The sequence below is a fragment of the Corythoichthys intestinalis genome, chromosome 15, assembly GCF_030265065.1.
Source record: "Corythoichthys intestinalis isolate RoL2023-P3 chromosome 15, ASM3026506v1, whole genome shotgun sequence".
Lineage (NCBI taxonomy): Eukaryota > Metazoa > Chordata > Actinopteri > Syngnathiformes > Syngnathidae > Corythoichthys > Corythoichthys intestinalis.
Genome location: NC_080409.1, coordinates 33827501 through 33853667, shown reverse-complemented (window position 1 = coordinate 33853667; position 26167 = coordinate 33827501). Strand labels below are relative to the sequence as shown.

The 26167-nt window shown below is 39.7% G+C and overlaps 1 protein-coding gene across 4 annotated transcripts in view; it reads right to left on the bottom strand.

Moving 5' to 3' along the window:
• The window catches only part of zgc:110158 (uncharacterized protein LOC553590 homolog), a 93163-nt gene that overhangs the window by 28252 nt on the left and 38744 nt on the right, over positions 1–26167 (bottom strand). For 3 of the 4 annotated variants that reach the window (XM_057858784.1, XM_057858785.1, XM_057858786.1), the window contains exon 5: positions 3205–3294. In XM_057858784.1, the coding sequence (XP_057714767.1) occupies positions 3205–3294 (90 nt within the window). Of the gene's footprint in view, positions 1–3204; positions 3295–11889; positions 12241–26167 lie in introns of those variants that run through there. The other variant, XM_057858787.1, reaches the window with a different exon arrangement.

The window sequence follows — 26167 nt, the reverse complement described above, 5'->3', positions numbered from 1 at the left end:
ACTAAGCTATTTTCTAATGCTGATTTCTAAAGAATGTAAAAAGATATGAACTAACTTTTTTTTCCTGCTGAAAGAAGAGAGTCAAATCTCTTTTTTGGTGGGTGTTTATATAGCAATAGAACACAATTTTCTGTGGGCCTTGCAAAATCAGTCAAAATCCAGTAAAACGGCCGGGAGCAAAGGGGGTTGCACCCGTGAAAATGGCTGGGAGTGAATGAGTTAAACGATGCAATCCATATAATTAATTAATCATACTGAAACTGACATATTGTAATCAATTGATAAGGAACTGTAACGAGCATAGCCCAATAGTCAAGTTTTTCTTTAGTGCTTCCTCAAGTACAAAACTCAAAACACTGCGTGAGACGCATGAGGTGGCGTCATGGTAAAACGGTTGCGACATCAGGACTAAGTCGCCTCCCGACTGCGACCAAGAATCGTGTTTGCGGCAAACAAGCAAAGCTCCTTGTCACAATACGTTCCTTCTACATCACACTCACACACTACCCCGCTACACCCCCACCAATGTTATAAATAGCTCTCCCATGCTTCCCTCTTTTCCTCTCTCACTCATTCCACCCCCTTTGCCTATGCACTCTGGTTATCCTCTCCTCCTTGCTAACAGCACCAAAACAATGGTGGCGGGTGGGTGACGAGTCCAGGTGGAGGTGATCTTTCACATTTCTCATCTCTCCGTCCCTCCCCGCCACCTTATCGCGCTGCGACCAAATGCCAGCGCTGTCCATCACACCGCCGCACACAACGTTATAGCTGAAGTGAGGCGGTGTAACTATGATTTGGCGATGTGAACCCCGCTCGGATGAGCTACAGGATGGAGGAGTGGGACAGGACACACGTGTGAATGCAGGAATGAATGATGAAATGGAAGGGCTGGATATTTGGGGCTGAGAATTTTATTCACAAAACCATGATTTTAAAACTTGTCCTTGCCAATGACATATTTTGTAATGTTAAAAGAGACAGGTAATTAATATAATTTGCTGCCGTAAGGGTCGCGTGTATGCCATTATATTAAAATTTTAGAGGTTTCTTTTTCACAAAAGTGTTTGAAATAACTTAGTTGGAAGGTTATGAGAATAGAGTAAAATATATATATTTTTAAAAGCGAAAATAGTAAAGTATCATGTTACAAGCAAGAAAAAATAAGACTGCTGTTTAAATATGACAGGTTTACTATTTTAATAGAAAAAATTTAACTTTCCAGATTTTGTTGTTGTTGTTGTCTTTAAAATCAATAAGCAAATGTGTCAACAAAATTATATAGTCATTTGGTTACAACTTTATTCTGTTAAAATTGCCCCCATCCCAAAAATCTTTTAATATTTAAAAAATTACGAATTTCTTTCATTATAACTCTAAAACACCCTTTAAATCCATCAATGCATTGACGATTGTATACATCCAATCATGTGACTGTTTTCATCTTTCTGCTGTAAATTTAAATTACTTTGTCACCAGCCCAATCCATTTGACCTGAAAAGGCTTCTTACAGTTCAAATGAATTGGACGTCTATCGCCGTCAATGGCAGGCAATCATTGGCTCGCGCTGATGGTGATCTGCCTTTTTTTCCTTGATTTTAAGTTGACCACTAGGGTTGGGCATCGAGCATCGATGGGATCCGGGACTAACATTCCGGGTCTCCCGAAACCGTTCAAATTTTTAAAATTTCGATTCCAGGTTTCGATGCCCTGACCGCCGACTGGAAAAATAGCTGCCGAACACCACGAAGAAGAAGCCACATGAAGAATAGCTCGTTATGAGCAAATCATATGAAGTTGCTAATATAGCTTAGCACAAAAATGTGTTGGATATTGGTCAAAACAAGCCCTACTACTGTGGGACCATTGGAGTTACGAGGAAGTGAATAAACATTGTTTTTTGTATTATGTCAAATACTGGGATCATGGCACACGTTTTATTACAGAGGTGTCTTGCATTTTGCGGCTGATTGTCCACCGAAAATGCCACTCGGCCGACGAACACGGCTTGTCGGCTTTTCTCCGTATGCTTTTGGAAAAATAAACATCTTTGTGAAAGTGCACTCCTGTGGAAAGAAATGTCATCTTATTCAAGTTCAAAGACTGATATTTATATACAAGTTAAAAATAGCCCTGTGAGAAATTCATAGCAAAGTTAATTGAAAGTTCATATAATTTTAAAAAAGAATCGAGAAGTTAAGAAATTAATATAAACTATGCATTTTATTAACCCTGCCTATTAAAAGAATCGGAATCGTTTGGAGCCAGAATCAAAACTTGGAATCAGAATCGTTCAAATTCAAACGATGCCCAACCCTATTGACCACACAGTAACTGTGGTACATTACCACTTATAACACTAAAATTAAAGAAACAAATGAACAACTTTCCTTTTGTTGTTGAGTATTCGTTTATTTAGGTGGCGTTGTAATGGTTTATTTTGAAAGTGGATTTAGTTTTATTGATTTGGATGGCTACACTGCCCTCTAGACTGCCTTATTTCATATTGCTGAATCCAGCTGCTTGGCGTTAAGACCAACATAAGTTTTTGTTTAAGCTAATGTTTTTTTTTTTAATGCATTCATAATTTAGTTTATAGGTATATTTAGCCGTTATTTGTGGGAATATGTGTCTAAACCATTTGTTAAGAGCATTGTAGAAAAAAAAAAAAAAAAAAACAGCGTTTTATAGCATTTAAGGTTGCGTACTTTTGCTATGTAAGTTACCCAATTGTTCTTTTGTTGTACATAGATCCTTATTTTTTCTATACCGTTTGAGGCTCAGCTCAGGTATTTTAGTTTTTCATGTTCCTATGTTCCTTATCCGATTACTCGATTATTCGAACAAACTAGTTCATCGATTAATCGACTACTAAAATAATCCATAGCTGCAGCCCTAATTCTTTTTAATAAATTACATCATTGGCTGCCATTGACAGTGATTGACGTGCAATTCTTTTGGGCGTCTATTGCTGTGAATGGCACTGAAACACTATCTTTTGGTGCCAGCCATCCCAGTTCAAATAGATTTGATGTATGTTGCAGTCAATAACAATAAATGAGTTAATTCAATGAAGTCACATGATTGAAGGAATAACAAAGGAGCTAAAAAAAAGGAGGGACTTGACCAAGAGATGTTTGATTGATTGATTTGATTGCCAGATTGAATGTGTGTGTGTGTGTGTGTGTGCGGGGGGGGTCTTACCTGGAAAAAGCCTGGGGGCATCGGACCACCTGGCATGGCGTCGTTGGGGGGCATGTTGCCCATAACAGGGCTGGGTGCTGCTGCCGCGCTCTAAAAAACAACCATAAAACAAAACAGGCGGTCATTGTGACGTTCAGAGTGCAATGGCTGAAAATTTGCTAAAGGGGGCAGTGTCTGGCACTGTCTGCTTCCCTTATTATAACTAGAATGTATAATGTTTGTTCTTGATCTCTGCTCTAATACAATTCCCTCCAAATTTGCAACATACACACTCAGAGCAATTTCAATGTTTTTCCCCTCTTCATTTTGCCCTTTTTGGCTGATGCGGCTTTCACTCAGGTGGGACTTGAAGTTCGAAAAATACAGGTAAATTCCAGCCTGTTTTATGTATGACGAGACAGGAGCGTGATGGAAGGCAGTCACAGTTAATGAAGCTGAACATTTTGTCAAGGGTGGTGCCCATTTTAAACATTGCCAAAGCAGTGATTCTTTTACATTTCGAAACAGTTCTGCAAATATTTTGTACATGAGCTGATTTATCAAATATCCTGTTTACATAGTGAAGACATTGTCATTTCGTGATTGATCTTATTCTCATTACAGAAAAAAAAGTAAATCAAAACCAACAAACTCTGCATAAATGGTAATACCTGGCTGAAATTTTATTAGGCTATTACAGTGTTCAAAATCAACTTTAGGTCAACTTTTTTTTTAGTCTGTGTGTGTTTTTAGAGCATTAAAAAATGGCTTCAAATTAACGGCTAAACACCTTGTTACGTCCATGCGAGGGTTTCACCAAGAGGTTATGTATTCACTACCGTACATCTGTTTGTATGTGTTCAACAGAATTCAAGAATAATAAAAGGATTTTTTTTTTATATTCAACTTGCAGGATATTTATAATATTATTCAGGAGAGGTGATTAAATCTTGCGCAAATGAGATCGAAAGGCAAAAACCACAGAGGTCAGAAATTTAGCGGTAACTCAAAAACCGATGAATGGATTACAGTGATCCCTCGTTTTTCGCAATTAATGGGGACCAGAACCCGCCATGATAAGTGAAAAACCGTGAGGTAGCGCAAAAAAAAATTTTTTTTGGGGTGTGTACAATCTATTTATTCAGATTTAGCATTGGAAGGAGATACATACTGGACTGTCTCAGAAAATTAGAATACACAATATTCTAATTTTCTGAGACAGTCCTGTATATTGTTCTATGTAAAGGACGTCAGCCAAGGTCGGCCCCCCACATTTTTACCACGCCAAATCTGGTCCCCTTTGCAAAAAGTTTGGACACCCCTGCTTTAAATGGTGGATTAATGTACAGGACTGTCTCAGAAAATTAGAATATTGTGTATTCTAATTTTCTGAGACAGTCCAGTATAAGACATGTTTTTTCACTTTTTTCAAAAGTAGTATTCTAAAAATATATATATTTATTAGGGCTGTCAAACGATTACAATTTTTAATCGAGTTAATTACTGCTTAAAAATTAACTAATCGTAATTAATCGCAATTCAAACCATCCATAAAATATGCCATATTTTTCTTTAAATGATTGTTGGAATGGAAAGATAAGACACAAGACGGATATATACATTCAACATACGGTACATAAGTACTGTATTTGTTTATTATAACAATAAATCAACAAGATGGCATTAAAATTCTCTTAAAGCGATCCATGAATAGAAAGACTTGCAGTTCTTAAAAGATAAATGTTAGTACAAGTTTTAGAAATTCTATATCAAAACCCCTCTTAATGTTTTCTTTTGTTTAAAATTTGTAAAATTTTCAATCAAAAAATAAACTAATAGCTCGCCATTGTTGACGTCAATAATTACACCATGCTCACTCATGGTACTAACCCATAAAATCAGTCGCACCCAAGCACCAGCAGGGGGCGCCAAACACCAAAAAACAAGTAACAAGCGGACATTACACTGTACTGTCATTTTAATCTGTTTGAGTGGGGCATGTGCGTTAATTGCCCCAAATATTTGAACGTGATTAAATTAAAAAATTAATTACCGCCCGTTAACGCGCTAATTTTGACAGCCCTGATGTATATATATATATATATGTATGTATATTTTTGGGTTGTTCGGGTCATGTTTTTGTATGTATGTATATATATATATATATATGTATATTTTAGGGTTGTTCGGGTCATGTTTTTGGTATACACACGCACATTCATTCCAGCCCCCGCCTCTCACCAAATCCTCTCACATACACACTGTTACCTCCCTTGGTGTGACTTGTGATCACAAACTGCTCTCGATCACTGTGTACCTTGTGGACAATCACGCCGGGCCGGCTGCCTCTAACCTCGCCACGCACACACATTACAGCGCACGCTTCCCTATCTCTCCCCACCCCCGTATGCACACAGAGATCAAACTTGTTAACATTTATTGGCAGTTAAACGATGATTGACATGTGCGGCGCAATCATCTGTCACCATCGTTAACTTCAATAAGCAACTCCAATGCACGCAGTGCTTGCCTGGGGAATCAGAGCGCAAAGACAGAGGGAGGGAGCGACAGTGACACGGATCCGCGATAGACTGAGGGCGTGAAGTTTGAAGCGCGAAGTAGCGAGGATCACTGTATTTTCAAACAAATCAAACAAAAATGGTATGATATGTCTATAATATGAAACGGAGGAAGTAATTTGGAAATAATGAGGTCAAAGGTAAGAAAAGGAATTTCATCATTACGCAAGAACGAAGAAAGGGATTATTATTGAACTTGCGGGATGCTTGTTATATGAAACGGAAGAAGTAATTACATTTTGGGGTAATAAGATCAAGGGTCACAGGGGTGATAAAAGTGATAACTCAAATGGTGTGCCCAGTGCCCACTCTACAAAATATGGCAATTCTTTGACTTTGATTGCTGAGGTCTGCTCTCTCTAAGTGCTTCTAGTTACAATCCCCACACCCCACCGTTCCCCCCCAAAAAAAACTAAACCACTTATTTTCATTATTTTAATATAATTATATTAACCAATTAAACAATCAACTTTCAGTAACTGATTTAATTGAAATCCTTCTTTCAAAAGTAATGAATATTTTTTTAATGGCTGCAGTTTGGTGTGTATTCAACAATGCCCCAAGCATTTCCACAATGGCACATTTTTCACATGATAATCCAAACATCTTACACTCATACTTTATCTCTGTGTAGCAATGTAATGTCACTAGGGCTGCAGCTATCGATTATTTTAGTAGTCGATTAATCGATGAACCATTAGTTCGAATAATCGAGTAATCGCATAAGGAACATTAAAAATTAAATTAACTGAGCTGAGCCTCAAACGGTGTGAAAAATAAATAAATGAGGATCTATGTACAACAAAAGAACAAACTTACATAGCAAAAGTCCGCTAGTTTAAATACTATAAAACGCTTTTTTACAATGCTCTTAACAAATGATTTAGATACATATTCCCACAAACATAGGCTAAATATACCTAAACTTAATTACGAATGCATTAAAAAAAAACATCAGCTCAAACAAAAACTTATATTGGTCTTAAAAGGGAGCACCTGAATTCAGCCATGTGAAATGAGGTGGACTAGAAGGTAATGTATCCACCCAAATCAAGAAAACTAAATGCAGACAGTTTCAATACAAACCATTAAGACGCCACTTAAATTAAACGAATACTCGAAGCAGCAAAATTTAATTCGAATCTATTTTTCTAATCGAATACTCGAGTTAATCGATTAATCGTTGCGGCACTAAATGTCACCAATGTTTCTCTTAGAGCACAGGTATCAAACCGATTCCAGAAAGGGCCAAGTTGGTGCTGGATTTTGTTCCAACCGATTCCGTGAAGAGAGTTTAACCAATGAACTTCCTGCTGAAACAAACAGCACCTGACAAAGTTTAACTGATTACACATGTAAAAGATCTGATTGGTGAAAAGGTGTCCTCTTCATTGGTTGGAAAGCAAACCTGCACCCACTTGGCCCTTTCTGGAATCGGTTTGACACCTGTGTCTTAGTGGCCAGCGAGCTGAACAAAGCTCGCTTTTGGGCTTTACATGCTTTCATTGTGATCATTTCTGCCTCGCTAGATAGGCAGTCATCTTTATACGCCCCTCCATATGCTGAATTCAAATTTATTTCTTCTAAATTATTACAATTTGTAAATTAGTAAGTCAGGTCATTCGCCACTGTATTGCGCAGCTTTACAACCTGCCATTGCACACCGAGCCCAACTAATTCAATTGGAATCTATTCATTATGCGTTGAGTTTATTTTGGCCCGGTGAACCAGGCAGGCTCAGCAAATGTGTCAATTGGGATTTAAACAAATCAAACAATTACACGCATTACATTAGTTACACAGTAATATGATCGGGGGTACAGCTGGCAACGTCAAATGCAAACACGTAGCAGACAATACGCAATGTTTAACAGGACACATATAGAGACAGACAACCATTAACATGAAGTGAGGAATTGAAACCAGGCTCTCTACAGCTATATAGGGCTGCCACAAACAATTAGTTTGATAGTCTGCTAATCATGATTATTTTTACGATTAGTCGACTAATCAGCTCGCACAGAAATAACGTTATTTACTTACTTATTCTGGTCTTCATTTAGCTGCAAATGTCCATTGGGACCACAAACTATGCACTGAGAAAGGTTGGACTATGAAAATTATGTTAACTGTATCATCGATTTCTAGTGCAAAAGCAGATGTTTACTAATATCTCAATTTGATGAGTGAATGAATGGTCTGATTTCTCTGATGATTTTAGAAATCACAATATATTGACATTTTTCTTTCGACTGCCCATAGGGAGGGCTCAGAAAATCACTCACTTTGTTCTTCTACATTCTTAACAATAAAAAAGAAATTCTTTGCATATAGTCATATGCATATGCATATCAATCTTATATCGGTCGTAGTTCATATGAACTTGTGTTATACTGGACTGTCTCAGAAAATTAGAATACACAATATTCTAATTTTTTGAGACAGTCCTGTGTATATATACAGGACTGTCTCAGGAAATTAGAATACACAATATTCTAATTTCCTGACTGTCTCAGGAAATTAGAATATTGTGTATTCTAATTTCCTGAGACAGTCCTGTATATATACACAGGACTGTCTCAAAAAATTAGAATATTGTGTATTCTAATTTCCTGAGACAGTCCAGTACATAAAAAAAGATGATACCATTTCTTGGATTTTTTTAATCAGTTTAAAATATATATATATTAGGGCTGTCAAAGTTATCGCGTTAACGGGCGTTAATTAATTTTTTTATTAATCACGTTAAAATATTTGACGCATTTAACGTGCATGCCCCACTCAAACAGATTAAAATGACAGCAAAGTGTCATTTCCACTTGTTACTTGTGTTTTTTGGTGTTTTGCCGCCCTCTGCTGGCGCTTGGGTGCGACTGATTTTATGGGTTTCAGCACCATATGTTATGGCTCACTCAGCCTCGCCTTCACCTCCTCCTCCCACTCCTCACTGACTCTGCTGTGCACACCTGTCATCAATCACCACACCTGCCTCCACTTCACAATCAACAGCCTGCCACTACAAAACACCGGTCTGCACGTCATTTAACGCCAGAGCTTCACCTAACCTCTCGTGGTAAAGTACAGGCCACTCACGCAACCAAACCTTGACTTATTCATATCTCTTTTCCTCACAGCAACTCCAAGCCATCTCAGCCTTCCAACTCTGCAGTGCCTCCACCTGTCATCGTTCCTTTTATATTTTCTTGTTTAATAAACAAGCCCTCGGGCTTCTCGTCACCTCTGCCTCCTCATTGCTGCGCTTTTGGGTCGAACATTCCAGCCACCATAACACCATAATTATTATTGACATCAACAATGGCGAGCTACTAGTTTATTTTTTGATTGAAAATTTTACAAACTTTATTAAAACGAAAACATTAAGAGGGGTTTTAATATAAAATTTCTATAACTTGTACTAACATTTATCTTTTAAGAACTACAAGTCTTTCTATCCATGGATCGCTTTAACAGAATGTTAATAATGTTAATGCCGCCTTGTTGATTTATTGTTAAAATAAACAAACACAGTACTTAAAGAGCATACGACACGAGAAAAAAAGTCTTAAATGGCATTATTATGTGAATTAGAATCATATTTTGAGACGATTCGACTATATACAACAATTTAGCAAAGCACAGATGACGAGAAATTAGTCTTTTAATCTGCCGGTTAGCCACGCCTACAATTATAGGGCTTTAGCGTCCCCAACAGGTGGATGACGACAGCGGTAGACTGGGTTCATCGGTTTTACTATTCAGCCCATTGAGGGGGAATTATTCAGAACGAGGAAAACGCGACGAAGAAAGCCACAAAATGTCATTGTTTCAGTCTCTCTACTCCAATATTTTTACAGGATATTCTTTTTATCCAAGTATTTTTCCCCAATAGCTATATAAATGGCTTGAGAAGGACCAGTCAGCCCGTCGAGGGGGAACTATTCACAACGAGGAAAACGCAACGAAGAGAGCGACAAAATGTCATTGTTTCTGTCTCTTTACTCCAATATTTTTACAGGATATTCTTGTTATCCAAGTATTTTCCCCAATTGCTAAATAAATGGCATGGTCATGACAAATAACAGTCTTGTGCTGAATGGAATATGAAATAATAAAAATGCATTTATTCAGGACGACATGGCAAAATTACTCCATAATGGTCAAAACTGTCAACTTCACCTTTACTGTCGCACCTCCCGAACGATATTTTATGACACCTACATTGGACATATGTCATTTCCCTTCCCCGGCTTCGAAGAATGTAAACAAACCAGAAGGCGTGACAGCTAGCCGACATGCTAACCCGAACCGAGTGATGTTTCAAAGTCTTCGAAGCGGAAAATCACACATAACTAGCCTGGATTATTTGACATGACAACCCGGTTGTCGATTGTCTTCGCGGACAGGCAAACCGCCCGGCGGAGAGCAATTTACAGTTCGTTCCCCAGAGGAGGGTGGCTGGAGTTGTTGTGCAGCTAACGTGCTGCTGCTAATGAGCATTAGGAGAGCTTTTTACATGCCTATCAATGATCAAAAGTAAGTAGTCCTTCATTTAAAGGAAGTTTGTAGTGTTTACTTTGTAATCGCTGTATTCGTATTTGACATAATACAAAACAAGATGTTTACTCACTTCCTCGTAAGTCCAATGGTCCCACAGTAAATATCCACGGTGAATGGGAACCTTTTGAAACTCCAAAAAGGCGCATACGCCTCTCCCTCATACAGAATGATTTTCCTGCATTCGTTTGGCTGGCGTGATGCGAAAAATAAACGTATTAATCCGCAAAATCAGCTGAATCCTTCGTCCTCATACACAACAGTACACTGTAGCGTGAAGAGGACGTCTTCTACCGTACACGTCACAGCGCCCTCCTCCTCAATGCAAGACCGAAGCCGGAAGTCACTCATTTTCATGGCGCGGGATTCAAAAAACTAAATAAAAATAGCGATCGCTTCCACACACATCCAAGCGGCCCACGTCATTCAGGGGCATAAAATACTGCGTGTATTATGAAATAAACATGCTTTTTCGTGTCACATGCACTTTAAGTACAGTATGTTAAATGTATATATCCGTCTTGTGTCTTTTCTTTCCATTCCAACAATAATTTACAGAAAAATATGGCATATTTTATAGGTGGTTTGAATTGCGTTTAATTACGATCAATTAATTTTTAAGCTGTGATTAATTCGATTAAAAATTTTAATCTTTTGACAGCCCTATTATTTACATCTGTCACACTGCAATGCATGCTAGGGGGCATGTTGGACAACAACAGTGTTGACCGCAGATGACAGAAGAGGTTGACTGTCTCCCCCAAGGGAGCAGTGTTGGCCAATCAACCGATGAAGCTTTGCAGCTAATTGGTTCAAAGCTTCATGGTGGTTCATTTGGTCTTATGACAGTCTTATGATGCCGCTGTTACCGGTTATAATCTGTTATAATCTTTTGGTGTAAATATCCCACGATACAGTGGGGACAACTACGGTTTATATTCCAGTGTGCCTTATAGTGTGAAAATTTCTATGATCCCATGAAAATCTATCAAAATATTTGTCCAATAATTTGAAACTGATTAATTGTCGATTCATTTTGGCAGTCCTACACCGCAGTCTAATGAGTGTACCATTACATCATCGGTGATAATTTAGTAAGTTAAAACCCCAAACGGGGTGTCCCCGTGACGACTTTTTGCTAACCAAATTAGCATTTGTTATCCCACCTCCTTGTGTCAGGTGAACAATACAGCAATCTCATGGTAGGGGTGGAAGGGTTAGGCGGCGAGCCAAATGATTCAGCCCGGGAGTTAAATATGATATAACCGTATTCTTGTCCGCACACACGTTCGCTCATGTTGGAAGCGCTTACATAAGCATGCAGGAACAAACACACGCAGGGACACACAAAGAGTTGCATCATAAGCTCATAAAATGCTGGCTTTCAATAGTGTGGCGGCTGGAGGGAGGTGGGGTTAAGACCCAAGGGAGAGGACAGTCGGTCGGTCAATACCAACCAACACGAACGCAGTCACACACCTTTCACGTATTCACTACAACAGACGCACTTCCAATAATTTAGTGAAGAAAAGAAAGCAAGGGAGAAGAAAATCCTCCAAACACCAAGACACACCTCCCCCATCTCTATGCTAATTTTGCGAGCAGGCCACAGAGTCCCTGGGGAGGCAGCAGGGTCGGCTGCCTCTTTTCGTCCATCCCTATTCCTCCATTCCCCCTCCTCCTCTTCAGTCCAGCACATTCTTCCGTGCGTGCCCCTAAAACGTTACTATTACGTCCCTATCGCAACGGCCCCCGACCCTCTCCTTTCCGAGTAAGGGGCGTCAGAAGCTTGCAGAATCTGTTGCCATGGAGACAAGTCCTATCTTCACTGTCCCCCTGGCATCCCCCGCTCCAGGAAGGAGAAAGAACAAGAAGATGCAGAAGAAAGAAAAGAGAGCGAGAGAGTTGAGATAAACATGCTTAAGAGGAGGAGAAAGAAGAGGAGTGCATTTGTCCTCCATCAATCATTGTTGCACGTTACTGATACAGACTATTAACCCTTCATAGACTACTCATTGAAGTCAGTGGCTGCCACAGCGAATGGATTAAAATGGGTTGGACGTCTGGCACCATCTATGGCACTGAAACATGAGCATTCACAGTTTAAATGAACTGGACGTCCATCCCTGTCAATGGTAGGCATTGAGTTAAATACTAGGAAATTAAATTAACTAAAATTTTAAAAATATACTTTAGATTATTATTGTGGGCCATAACCAGAGTGTAATTTGTTTTATTCATTTTAATTTTGTATTGAATGAAAATTATTGGCTGAAAGCAGAAAACTGAATATTAGAAAACCTCAAACCAAAAACCAAAACAAATTATTCATGATTAAAAATATTTTTATATTAGCATAGCATAGCATAGTCTTTTGCCGTTAATGGCATTGAAACAAGATCATTCACAGCCATCTGCAGTTCCCCTGCCTACAGGGTCAGGAGGAGGTGATGTTTTTTTTTTGTTTTTGTTTTGTTTTTTTTTGCGTTGCGGGAGCAGGTTTTGATCATCTGGCCGCTGGCAAACAACCGCAGACAAGCGACATAAAATGCAAAACCTTTGAAGTCGATTGTAAACATTGCAAGCAGGGCTTTAAGCGTCTGCGGGACGGGGACCAGAGTAGTTCCGCGGGGTTTTTGGAAATGTTTTATGCGCCCATGATGCTGAGATTTTCGGATGCCGATAAACGCATCACCTCAGCGTGTACATGGCTGTGAGAGTTCATAGGCCTAAACGCTTTGCTACAGAGTACAGACCACAGACACAGTTAGGGGTGTGACAAAATATCGAAATGGTGATATATCGTTATACTTCTTATCCCGAAAGGTTATCGATATGCTCCTGTCAAGAATCGAGATATCGTTTTAAAAAGGTGTCAATTAAAAACTTTTTTTTTTTAAAAAGGCTGCCATTGACGGTGCTCGATGCCAAATCCATTTAGACTGGGAACCTTTGTCAAAACCAGAGCATTCACAGTCATTTTGTCCGATTTTTGGGGCATTTACAGGTCACTTGCGTTTCATTTTAGGGCTTTTACAGGTCAACTCCTGTTGAGTTTGAGTCACTGCCTATTCATTTGGGTGATTCCCAGGTCACTTCCTGTTCTGTAACGCAAAATAAACAGCAAGCGACCCATAAAATACCCCAAAATCAACAGGAAGTAACTGAAAATCAACAGGTGAATGACCTTAAATGGCCCAAAATTACTCATTGCCTGGCATTGGCTGCCGCTGACGGCCATTGACGATCAATCCGTTTGAAGTGGGAGGGATGGCAGCGAATGAACGATAGTTCATTCGCTCCCACCCTCCCAGTTCAAATGGATTGGACGTCTACTAGTGATAAACTCATTCCAATTCACAGCAGAAGCTTGTTTTTCTGTTTATTAGTTTTTTGTAAAATATCCTAGAATGATTTCCTGACCAATGTATCGAAAATCATTGTTTCGCTATATCGTCAGATCATCGTTATCGTGACCTTTGTATCGCAAATCGTATCGGATCGTGAGGTACCAAGAGGGTCCCACTTCTAGGCGCAGTGTTTCATTAATTTATCGATAACTTTCAGATCAATAAATAGAGATAGATAGGTATCTTCTGGAGATTAATGACCAATTAATGAATTAAATAAGATATACATTGCTTCATAACTGGCCATTTTGTTTTTTCTTGTCTTTCTTGCTTGCGGAAAACCAATTTTTCGAACTGCGAAATCAAGAATTGCTTGCTGCAGAATCTGAATTGATCTCTGTGGTATCAACGCTTTTTCGCCGCAGATTCCTAAGGATACCATACAGTTCAAATGAATGAAAGGAAGTTTTTTTTTTTGCAGTGCAACACAATATGGACATAAGCTGGAGTATTTTCCTTCTCACGTGCAAGACCTACCGGACGGATCGATAGTGCTCGACACATTATTGACCTGTGCCTGATACCTTTCACAGGGATGAAAACAGGGACACAAACAGGAGATAAAAGAAGGAAGTAGAAATATATGTGTGCGTGTTTGTGTGTCCCCGCCTGGAGAGGCTACTAATCTACATTCTGCTTCACACTGATATGTACCTCATCACCGTCTCCTTGACCCGCTGTCCTTATTGCACACAGAAAAAGTCAGATGGGGGGGAGGTGATGTTAATACGGAGAAGAAGGGAGGCAAAAAGAGCTGACTGCGGTGATCCAGCTCATTGAACTGCCCAGTCAAAACAGGGCCACTGCGCTCAACAGGATGCGGGGGACGACGCTACATCGGACAGACAGAAAGCCCAGCTGCTCCTCCAAACTGGCACGAGGTTGGGGTGCTGAAAGCAGACGGGCGTGCGCACACAGACACAGCGGATGACGCCGCTAATACATGCTGCAGACACAACATCCACTCAGCTCACACTCCACAGAGGCCACGAAAAAGACGAGGATAAGAAGCATAAAGATTAAAAATAATAGTTAAAATATAATATACAGTAAAACTGTCACTGTGTGGAAAAGGCGGAATTCAGAAGCAGATGACTCTCTGGTTTGTCAGTTCACTGATTACTAATACTGTTTTAGCTTTTTTAACAATTGTACAGATTCTACTGCTGATTAGCAAATAGAGGTTGAATAAAACTTTTTTCTTAAAAGAAGGGACGTTGTTCTTTTAATTGGTAGACTTAAAGAGAATTATAATACTAAGGGGCTGTGAGATATCAATAGAACCGTTATGTGGCATGATAACAAATATTAATACAGTTAACAAAAAAAATTAATCACATTTATGAGCAATTATCGAAAATAGATCGAAAATTACGAACATTTCCGAAAGTATTCAGGAAACAGCCGAATGGGGCTTTGACGTCACAGCAAGGAAACAAAAGGTCGAGGCAGGTGCCGTCGTTGTTTATCAACGAGAGGTTGGGTTCGTGTTTTATCAAAAAATCGCTAAAATGGTTCAAACCTGTCATCCTATGTGTACAAATAGCCATTTGCCGCAATGTAGTACCCATGAGTTCCCGAACGCGAGAAAAAGAGCTGGACTACGCAGACAAAGAGTTAAGTTCGTCCGTGCAAAGAGGGCAAATTTTCAGACCCAGCCTCCGGCATGGTTTTGTGTGGTGCGCATTTTACACCTGAAAGCTATTCGAACTATGGACAAATGAAATCAGGTTTTCCTAAGAAATTGCTGCTGAAAGCCGATTCGGTGCCCACCATACACACGCAGCCACCTAAATGTCCCGAGATATCAAGAAAGAGGACGATGACTGGCACTGATGAGACCACCCCACCACCCCAGGCTAAGCAAAGGAGGGGAGCAGCCAAGCTTGAAATGGCCAGAGTGAGTACTCTTTTATAAATTAAAACATATCACGCATTGGATATAGGACTGGACACATGTATAAATTATCGCTTGTAAAATATATACAACAAATCCTCTAATCCCATTCATATTTGTGTCTGTTGGCAAAGCGAAAACCTATGATAGCACAATAAATGATAATTATTCTATACATTACTTTATTTTGCGGTCACGGTGTATCAGCTTCATAAAAAGAAATGCAAAACAAACCATTCGGTGTTTCCCACACGATCTGTTGCCAGTGTTTCATCAGTGTGATTGCTCCCCTCAATGATTGTTTTATTAGGTTGCATTGGCTTTCGTTTGGGCTCAAATTGATAACCCAAAACACCAAAGAAAGGTTCATAACTCTCCTCGTCACCATTAGAAGAACGTTTGTTACGTCGGATTCATCGCTGCAACTAGAAACAAAATCGTCCGCCATCATCGCCGCCATTCAGTACTAAGCACTGAGCCGGGTGTTTCCTAGTTGTGATGTCACACACACAATATGTTAGATTTCCGGAATCTCAGGCGCTGGTCGTTTTAGCTTGAGAATCGATCCAAATTTCTAGCGATGTGTGTAATTACACCAAGTGGCATGATATGAATCCAAAAGGCATGCGTTCATGGATAAATGATGGAATATTAGCATTTCCCCAGGTGTTGTAATACTCTTTAAAGTACATATAGTAATTGAAAACAACATTGTGTGGAGTGAAAATTTGGTCAAAATATTCAAAAAGTTACATCAAATAGGCATTTTAATTGCTAAAGCTTTGTCGCTACTAGGCCTGAACGATATATCGTTTAAACATCGCCATCGCGATGTGCGCATGCGCAATAGTCCCATCGCAAGGACGTGCGATAGTTTTTTCATTTCATTTTTTTAAATCCACAAACGTTTGTTTTGAGCAAGGAGCGAGAAGGAGAGTGCACAGCCTCTCATTCTCTCCAGCTCGCAGTCATCGGCTCCTCCCCCTCCCCTGCTAGAGTGGAGTGGAGGGAGGGGGGGCCGAACAGCAGAGCGGAGGGAGGAGGGGCCGTTTTCAAAGTGAAAGCAAGCAATCAAGCAGCACGTTGAATAGGGAAGACTGTCTCCAAAAGGAGTTTTGGAAGTATTTTGGCTATCGACAAGAATGTAAGGAACAAAAAACAGCCCTGTTGACAGTGCCTCGCCGTGGTTGCCTCAACAAGAAGTAATCCGTCGAACATGTGGGACCATTTAAAACGCAGGTATCTATGCATTCCTGCTACGAACTTCCCATCAGAGGCTTTTTAGTACAGGTGGGAACATTGTTACGTGCCATTGTTTTTGTCTCAAGCCTGCAATGGTGGATAAACTAGTAGTCTTGGCCAAAAACCTATGAGACCCAGTTGAGAATTGCTGAGCAAGGAAGGTGGACGATATGCAGACAAATACATAACACAGCTGCAGGAATGTCTTTTCTTCTTTTTATTCATGTGACAGCTATCAGGAAGGCAGGAAATTTGGGAGTTAAAATGGTTCTGTTATTCATCAGTTATTTGCTGTTATTCAGTTCAATTATTTACAAGTTCAATTGAGTTTCTGTTTCTTTTATATTTAAATTAACTGTAAATCGTATTTTTCAAATAACTATAGTACAGCTGCACATAAAGTTTTGATACTTAATATTTTTTAAATATTTTTACAACTTTGTTGCAGTTTTGCAGTTCTATATTGTTATATTTTGTGTAAACAACTCAGGGGACTAATGCACTTGCACTTTTATTTGACAGATTTAATATTTAAGTTCAAATATGTTGACAACTTTATTGTTTTACTGAGGTTCTTATTTATTGTTATAGTTTGTGAACAACTCTTATTTGTCATATTTAATATTTTTGTTAAAATATGTTTACAACTTTGTTGTTATTTTACCGAAGTTGTTATTTATTGTTATATTTTGTCAAAAACTCAGGGGACGAATGCACCTGCTCTTTTATTTGTCATTTAATGTATTTGCTGCTGTTGAAGTGTCAAATATTGTGTTCAAGAAATTATCTATTTTGTGCAGACATGGCTTCCTGGATCCCTTCATAATAATACAGCAATCTTAATCATTCACAAATGAAACGGTATTATATGAATACACTGTGGTCACGGTGTGTCATGCAAAGTATTTCCAAACAGCTATTCAAGTCATCTAGTGAAAATTTCTTTAAAATTTTTTTTTTTTTAAATTTTTTTTTTTTTTACTATCGCAATATAATATCGCAATATATTGCACACCTCAAAAAAATCGCAACAATAGTTTTTTCCAATATCGTTCAGGCCTAGTCGCTACCCAAAAGAGCAGCCATGGAAACCAGTGGTTTTCAAACATTTTACAGGAAGTACCACCTCAAAGAATACTTTGCTCTCCGATTACCACCATCATGGTCCACATTAGCTCATTGACTGCCAATGACGGGGCTAGACATTCGGACAGTTTAATTCAGTCAATCTTTCGCGTCCCACAAGACAGAATCCGCATACCACTGGTGGTACTTGTATCACACTTTGAAAACCGCTGCTGTAAACATTCCTTCCTTTCAGACATGTGCTGAACTCCGGTTAAACCCCGGTATTTAAACGGGTAGCCCTTACGTCTGAAAGCAGTTTCCCGGGTGGACTGACACGGACATTAACCGGGTCGCGTCCTAGTATAATGTCCGTGACTTAACCGGGATGCGGCATGTATGAAAGCAGCCACTTGATTTTCCAGTCTTCAGTAAGATAAAAAGCGGTAAACAAACATAGCAAAATTAAACTGGAAACATAACAAAATTAAATTGCTACTGGATCTTAAACCCAAGGAAGAGACAATCCATTGTCCATCTTTGGAAACGTTTGGTTTAATTTGTTACCGATGCCGACAAAAATAACGTAATGTCCAGGTTTTAAAATCTCGTCCCCCGCCATACCCGCACAGAGAGCACCGAGTCGCCAACACGCCACAGATCTGAAAGTGTCCAACCCGGGTAATTCCCAGTACATCTCCCCATGTCTGAAAGTCGTGACACGAGTAGATCCCCCATCACACTACACAGGAATTTAGGCTACGTCTACACTAGGACAGATAATGGCCTTAAGTGTTCAAATTATTATACTATGCGGCATGTCGACTACACTAATATACCTCTTGTCCGGATATTTTATTACACTAGCTACCTTGTGTAATGTAGCTGCTGGCTACCCGTGTAAAATTGGCGCCAACGTAAATGACGTCATAGGGCACGCCGTTTTTTTGTGTGTCATTACGGCATCGTAAACAATGGAGGCGAATGGTTCAGACGCGGCTTTCCTGCTCCACTTTTTACGACTGAGAGAGCTTGTAAATTTTATGCTCGAATATGTCCGGAGAGGACATCGAACAACGCCCGCAAATTATAAGCTTGCAGTTCAGAGGTGACCCAATCGGACAATGACGCCACACACGAGGCTGCTCCTTTTGCGTAGTAGTCTGCGCAAATGCAGGAGTCCCTTGCAGGGGCGTGGCGTTTACTTCGCACATTAAACGTAGTGCAGACAGGGATAAAATATTGTCCGAATTACAAGGCAAAAAAATTATCCTTCCTAGTGTAGACGTAGCCTTAGGAGGATATAAGTCTGAAAGTGGATCTAGTGTTACAGCATACCTACCCAAGAGTTGTCTCTGCTTCAGACCTTTGAAATTTAAATGAAGTCTCAAGGACTCACTGGAAGTTGGTGAAATCAAAAGGATTGTAAAGACCAGACCTCCACCAGGACCAATGCATCTTTTGTTTGACACCTCTAGCCTGACATAAACAGTAATTACCACAAACACAGGAAAACCTCCGTCAATAAACTACTGTTGAAGATAGTGAAGATGAAGCGCTCTGAAAGGCCTTCATCTCGTCATCTGAATGACGCCTCATAAACACCAAGAAGCCTCCAAAACCTTGTCTGAACTCTTGATAAGATAAGAAAAACATACAAAACTCTTTCCTTTTCTTGCTGAGGCGTCTACCAGCCAAGAGAACCTGCGCTGGGGGTGGTGTGGTGTTGTCCTCAGGGGCTTCGCAGCCAAAATTAAACCAGGCTTGTCTCTTTGGCTTCGTCACTGTTAGATGTAGACAGTGAGCGACCGTGTCGGACAGTCACGCATGCACACGGGTTAACTGGCACCGGGGGTAAGAGCTCTACTACACCCTCCCCCTTGTTCAGGCTGTTTGCCAAAGATGCCCCAAGTCATTCAATGACACACAGACACAAGTACACACAACATCACACGACCCCACAAAATCTTAGACACAATACCACACAATGACCCATACTAAACAAATGCATTCACTAACACTCAATCGTACAGTGGTATGAAAAAGTATCTGAACCTTTAGGAATTTCTCACATTTCTGCATAAAATCACCATCAATTACGATCTGATCGTTGTCAAAATCACACAGACCATCACATTTAATATTTTGTGCCCCTCCTTTAGGCAGCAATAACTTCAACCAGACGCTTCCTGTAGCTGCAGATCCGTCTGGCACATCGATCAATACTAATCTTGGCCTATTCTTCTCTACAAAACTGCTGTAGTTCCGTCAGATTCCTGGGATGTCTGACATGAATCGCTGTCTTTAGGTCATGCCACAGCATCTCAATGGGGTTCAAGTCTGGATTTTGACTTGGCCACTCCAGAACGTGTATTTTGTTCTTCTGAAACCATTCTGAAGTTGATTTACTTCTGTGTTTTGGATCATTGTCTTATTGCAGCATCCATCCTCTTTTTAGCTTCAACTGTCTGACTGACAGTCTCAGGTTTTCCTGCAAAACATCCTGATACTTTTGAATTCATTCTCCCATTAAGGATTGGAAGTTATCCAGGCCCTGAGGAAGCAAAACAGCCCCAAATCATGACGTTCCTCCACCATGCTTCACGATGGGGATGAGGTGTTGATGTTGGTGAGCTGTTGCATTTTTCCTCCACACCTGACGTTGTGTGTTACTCCCAAACAATTCAACTCTGATTTCATCAGTCAACAAAATATTTTGCCAAGACTTCTGTGGAGTGTCCAAGTGCCTTTTTGCGAACATTAAACGAGCAACAATGGTTTTTTTTAGACAGCAGTGGCTTCCTCCGTAGAGTCCTCCCCTGAACACCATTCTTGGCCATAGTTTTACATATAGTTGATGTGTGCACGGAGATATTGGACTGCGCCAGTGATTTTTGTAAGTCTTGAGCAGACACTCTAGGCTTCTTTTTACCTCTCTGAGTAATCTACGTTGAACTCTTGGCGTCATCTTTGGTGGACGGCCAGTCCTTGGGAGAGAAGCAACAGTGCCAAACTCTCTCCATTTGTAGACAACTTCTCTGACTGTCGATTGATGAACATCCAAACTTTTAGAAATGGGTTTGTACCCTTTCCCAGCTTTATACAAATCAACAACCTTGATCACAGGTCTTCAGACAGCTCTTTTGACTGAGCCATGATACACATCAGACAATGCTTCTCATCAAGACAATTCTTACCAGGTTTGTGTTTTATAGTGGGCAGCGCAGCTTTAAAACACTCATCAGTGATTGGGCACACACCTGACTTAATTTTTTTGGTAAAAATTGGTTTCAATTGCTCTTTAAGTCTCCTTAGGCAGAGGGTTCACTTACTTATTTTTGTCATTGTTTGCATACTATCCTCATTAAAATATGAAAACCTATAAATGTTTGGGTGGTTTTAGTTAAAGCAGACATAGTTTTTCATCTGTGTAATTTTGACAAAGATCAGATCACATTTGATAGTGATTTGATGGAGAAATGGGAGAAATTCCAAAATGTTCAGATACTTGCCCATACCATTGTAGGTCGTTACACACAAATAAAGTCAAACACAAAATTACAAATTACTATCCAAGTAAACACTGAGCTGAGCGATATGGTATAAAATTAATAACAAAAATCTGTAGAGGTTGCTGTATTACTTCGATGAGCTCTCCGCCAGACTAGGTGCATTTCATGCCGACATGCTGTTTATACATATTGGCCAAAGGCGGACGTGAAACAGGGAAGGGTGACCTTAGTAGGCCAACTAGAATAGGAAGATGGACAGAAAAATATGAGTGAGGTGTGTGTCTTTTTTTCTATTAAACTTAACTGTTCTGCTGATCTGTGATCAGCTAAGCTCACAGACTGTGGAAAAATAATCGCGGCAATGGACTCGGAGCTTGCAATTAGTTTGGGAGACATGAGAAGGGAACTTAAACCACTGGACATCAGTGCAAAGGAGGCGTTCAAAGAGAAGTTGCGAGCGGCATGGAAGAGATGGCGAACACAGCTTTTGTGAATGGATTGTGGATGTTAGGGCTAACGTGTCTGCTAGCACTGTTGTTCAAGCTTTCGCAAAAGCCAACATCGCATGTTTTGGAGGATGAATTCGCCTGTTTGGCTGAACTGTTCATTTCAGATACATAAGATGAGGACTTTGATGGATTTGTGGAGGATTGATCAAAAAGCAACGCGAGTACATGTTAACTACAGTACTTCAATAAAGCACAACCAAATTCAGTTTTGCTCCATCTGCCATTTTAAAAACACGCTAGCATGCATGGTAGCGTATGTTGCGCCCAATAATACGGAGCGCCTTATGTATGTGTTAAATGCAAAAATTGCACCCGCAACCAATACTGCGCGCCTTTTAATACGGTGCACCTTATGGTCGCGAAAATACAGTAAATGTTTCCTGTTAAAAGGGGAAGAAATGAGCAGATCCTGGATCAGTAAGGCACACATGAAATAAATCACAACCATGAAGATTTCCAGATTTAGTCTAAATTCACGATTTCAATGTAAAATGATTAACTAGGGCACTCATTGACTTCAATGGCTTGTAGCCAGCTCCCCCAGCCGAAATTGACTGGACATCTAGCGCTGTCAATGGCACTGAACGCTGAGCATTCACACTCAGTCCTTCAAGTTTACATGGATTGAATGTCTTTTGGGGCACGTAGGCCACGACTGTATACCAAATGTTAATATTGTGGCTTACATGACCCAAAATGTGATGTCCACATATGTTGGCACTAAGTCTTTATGGGGTTCAGTTTTTTAAATTATCAAAAATAGCCCCTTCCTTCATAAAGTTTTAGCCTTACAGCCCTAACCACATCTAAATAGACAATACATATTAATACACACACACACAGAATAAACACAATTTCACTAGCAAATGTCACACTATATCTCACGTACATAAAAAAATACAAATCCTGGTTCCAGGTGCTGCGATTTACAATTCGACCTCTATTCTTGATCTATATCCAGATTTCCCCACACCATATCGCGTAAACACACATACAGGTGCGACCACGAGATATCCATTGTAACATGTCACGTGAACACAGCGGACAATACAATTTCTGTGGTTTCTTCACTCTCCCACATCATAACAAGACAGAGAACATTTTTGTAGACCACAATACGGTATACTTCTCCAATTCTATAGAGGGTTTCCAATGGTTCTGCCACAGGGTTTCCAGTGGTTCTGCCACAGTCTCACTGGTTATCGCACATGAGCACATGAACTTTCATGACACCGACATTAACTGGGTCGCGTCAGGACGTGGCATGTGTGAAAAATAGCCGCTTAATTCCCAGGTAACATGATGTAAATATCATGTTGGGCCGATCGCCATTTCTCTTTCGTCGCAGTCAGACGAAAAGCGGTAAACAAACATTTCAATTGTCAACATGACAAACTGGAAATACCAAAATTAAACTGGAAACATAACAAAATTAAAATTGCTACTGGATCATAAAGCCAAGTAAGAGAGCGTCCAACATCCAACTTTGGAAATTTGTTTTTTTTTCCGTTGCCGATGCCAACCAAAAATGAGGTAATGTCCGGGTTATAAAATCCCGCCCCCCACCCTCCCCGCACAGACAATGTTGAGTCACCGACACGGGACAAGTCTGAAAGTGTCCAACCCGGGTAATTCCCGATACATCTCCCCTATGTCTGAAAGCCATGAACAGGTAAATCCCGCACTCCAGTCATTATATGGCAGAAAACACAGACAAGACTGAAAAAGCAGTTTCTGCTCTTGCACTCCTCTTTCAAAGAAACTGCTGTTTATTAAGCCAAAACAACTGTTGTGTATGATAGAACAATATATCTATATGCTGCCATAGCAGATTCATGGCGCACTAAGCGTCCGAACTATTTTTATTTTGTCAGTTTTACCCTGAAAACCCCCGTTTACAGACGTCGCGCAACCGCTTTTGTTTCAACCTAGCCATAAAAAGAAGGTAAGTAATTGTATTTATTATTCATAATGTCTGTCATTTTTAGCTTAGAATCATTAATTGATGTCTAATATTTAGTTTAAAAAAAAAAAACGACTTTAAAAAATTATTCACTCACATATTTTAAACTTTTAAACAAATGACGTCACAATGAAAAATTTGGCGTTTGTAAAAAAGTCACGGATATCTACCTCATAACTATCGCTTAATTGTAGAGCTGAAACGAATACTCGAGCAATCGAGTAACTCGAGTTTAAAAACTGATCCGAGTAATTTTATTCACCTCGAGTAATCGTTTATTTTGACAGCTCTAAGCATCACGTTTTGCTCGGACTACTTTTAATGCGGGACAACGCGCTGATGTCACGTACGTAGAGGAAGAAGCAAAAAAAAAAAAAAAAAAAAAAAAAAAAAAAAAAACTGCAGCTGACAGCCGCTACAAACGACGCTGACGTTGCTAAAAACTAGCCCGCACCATACTACGTTGGTAGCAGGTAGCGTCTGATGAGTCTCGTAGAGATCACATGTATGTTGAACTAGATGCGAAATGACGGACTCGGCCGCGTCTGGGCAGCGTGAGTAAACAGCCGCCATCTTAAAGCAGTAGAGCGCTCAGCGCTAATAAAGAGCGCTCAGCGCTAATAAAGAGCGCTAAGCGCTAATAAATAAGATTAACGTTACTAGCACTAGCTCACGTAACGTTAGCCCTGCGGAGGGCTAGGTTTCTATTAATTATGACTAGACATGTGCCGGTTACCGGTTTCACGGTTTACCGTGGTGTGAAAACGTCGCGGTTTCAAAACCACTAAAATTTTCCGTCAGACCGTAGTACAGTATTCGCCATTTTTATTGTGTCAAAAATCCAGCCAGAAGTGGCGTGGCGTGGCGTGGCGCGGCAGCGCTCACCCCCTCCCGTTTGTTGCTGCGTGTAAAAGTGATTATCGGCTAAACAGCCAGAGAACCCTAAACAAATACTCCAAATATAAGGCGTTCTTTTCTTCAATTTATTGAGCTCTCAAATCGTGGTAAGTGAAATATACAGAATGAATACATTTAAAACGTTGTACAATTGTATTTTTCCATGTGTGAGTAGCTAAACAGATTAGCACTATGAGTTCGCCAAAAACAAAACACATATTTTCCTTTGAAATTCGATATACAAACTAACTAAAAGCTTATAAAAGACGAATGTTAGCCTAGGCTTAGCTGGGAGAGCAACTTCGTCGAGTGTTACAGCCGCAGAGTGAGAAAACAAGCATGATTCTCTTGAATGAAGGGGGAAAAAAAGGCATAGCATCAAAGATGGTTAATTGAGGAAAGATGATCTTGCCCTAAGCACAAATCCACGTTCGCTGGATCAAGGAGAGGTCTCACTCCCAATTATTTTTTTTTTATTTTTTTTTTTTAAGATGAAACCTTTCCACAACAATATTTACATTTTAACTAACTTATACATTTTTAACTAACTTATTAACTTTTGAATTCTTTGTTCTTTCTAACACAAAGGCATGAGATCATGTAGACTAGAGTTGACACAGTGGCTGAAAATGGCGAAACTTCACTTGAGCTTTTCAATCCTCAAAAAAAATTATGCAAAAGAGTTTTTACTTTTTTTATAGAAATTATTTTGTTCTTGCTCTAAACTTGAGCAACTTGAGCTGTGGCTGTGGGTATAGTCTACGTTATATTTTAATTTTATTTAAAATTTGTTTTTGTTTTTTATTGATAATTTATAAATTTTAACAATACATTCATATTCCAATTTGCAACTATGTTCTAAAAAAAAAAATCCTGTTCAATGGAAAGAAGTTTTTTTTTTTTTTTTTTAAACCCATACATCTCAAAATAACACATTTTGGAGCTATAATTGCAATACCGTGATACCGTGAAACCACGGTATTTTTGCTCACGGTTATCGTACCGTCAAAATCTCATACCGGCACATGCCTAATTATGACCACTGTCGATGTGTGGCTAACGTGTCTTACATACAGGCTTTAAAATAACATAGCGTTGTGGAGTGATGAGGGTGTAAAATAAAAACTCAATAATGCCAATTATCAATTTTAGCTTAGTAGTCATTGCTGGATAAAACACCAAGTAGCACTGGTCCCTAATGTGCTCCAATACAGCCTGTATCATACATTTATTTTGAACACTGCAAAAACTCAGAAATCCTATCAGGACTTACAGTTTAGACCAGGGGTCAGCAACCTTTTTGGTGTGGCGTGCCACTTTCAAATTTTCTTGTCAATCAGTGTGCCACACCCAGAT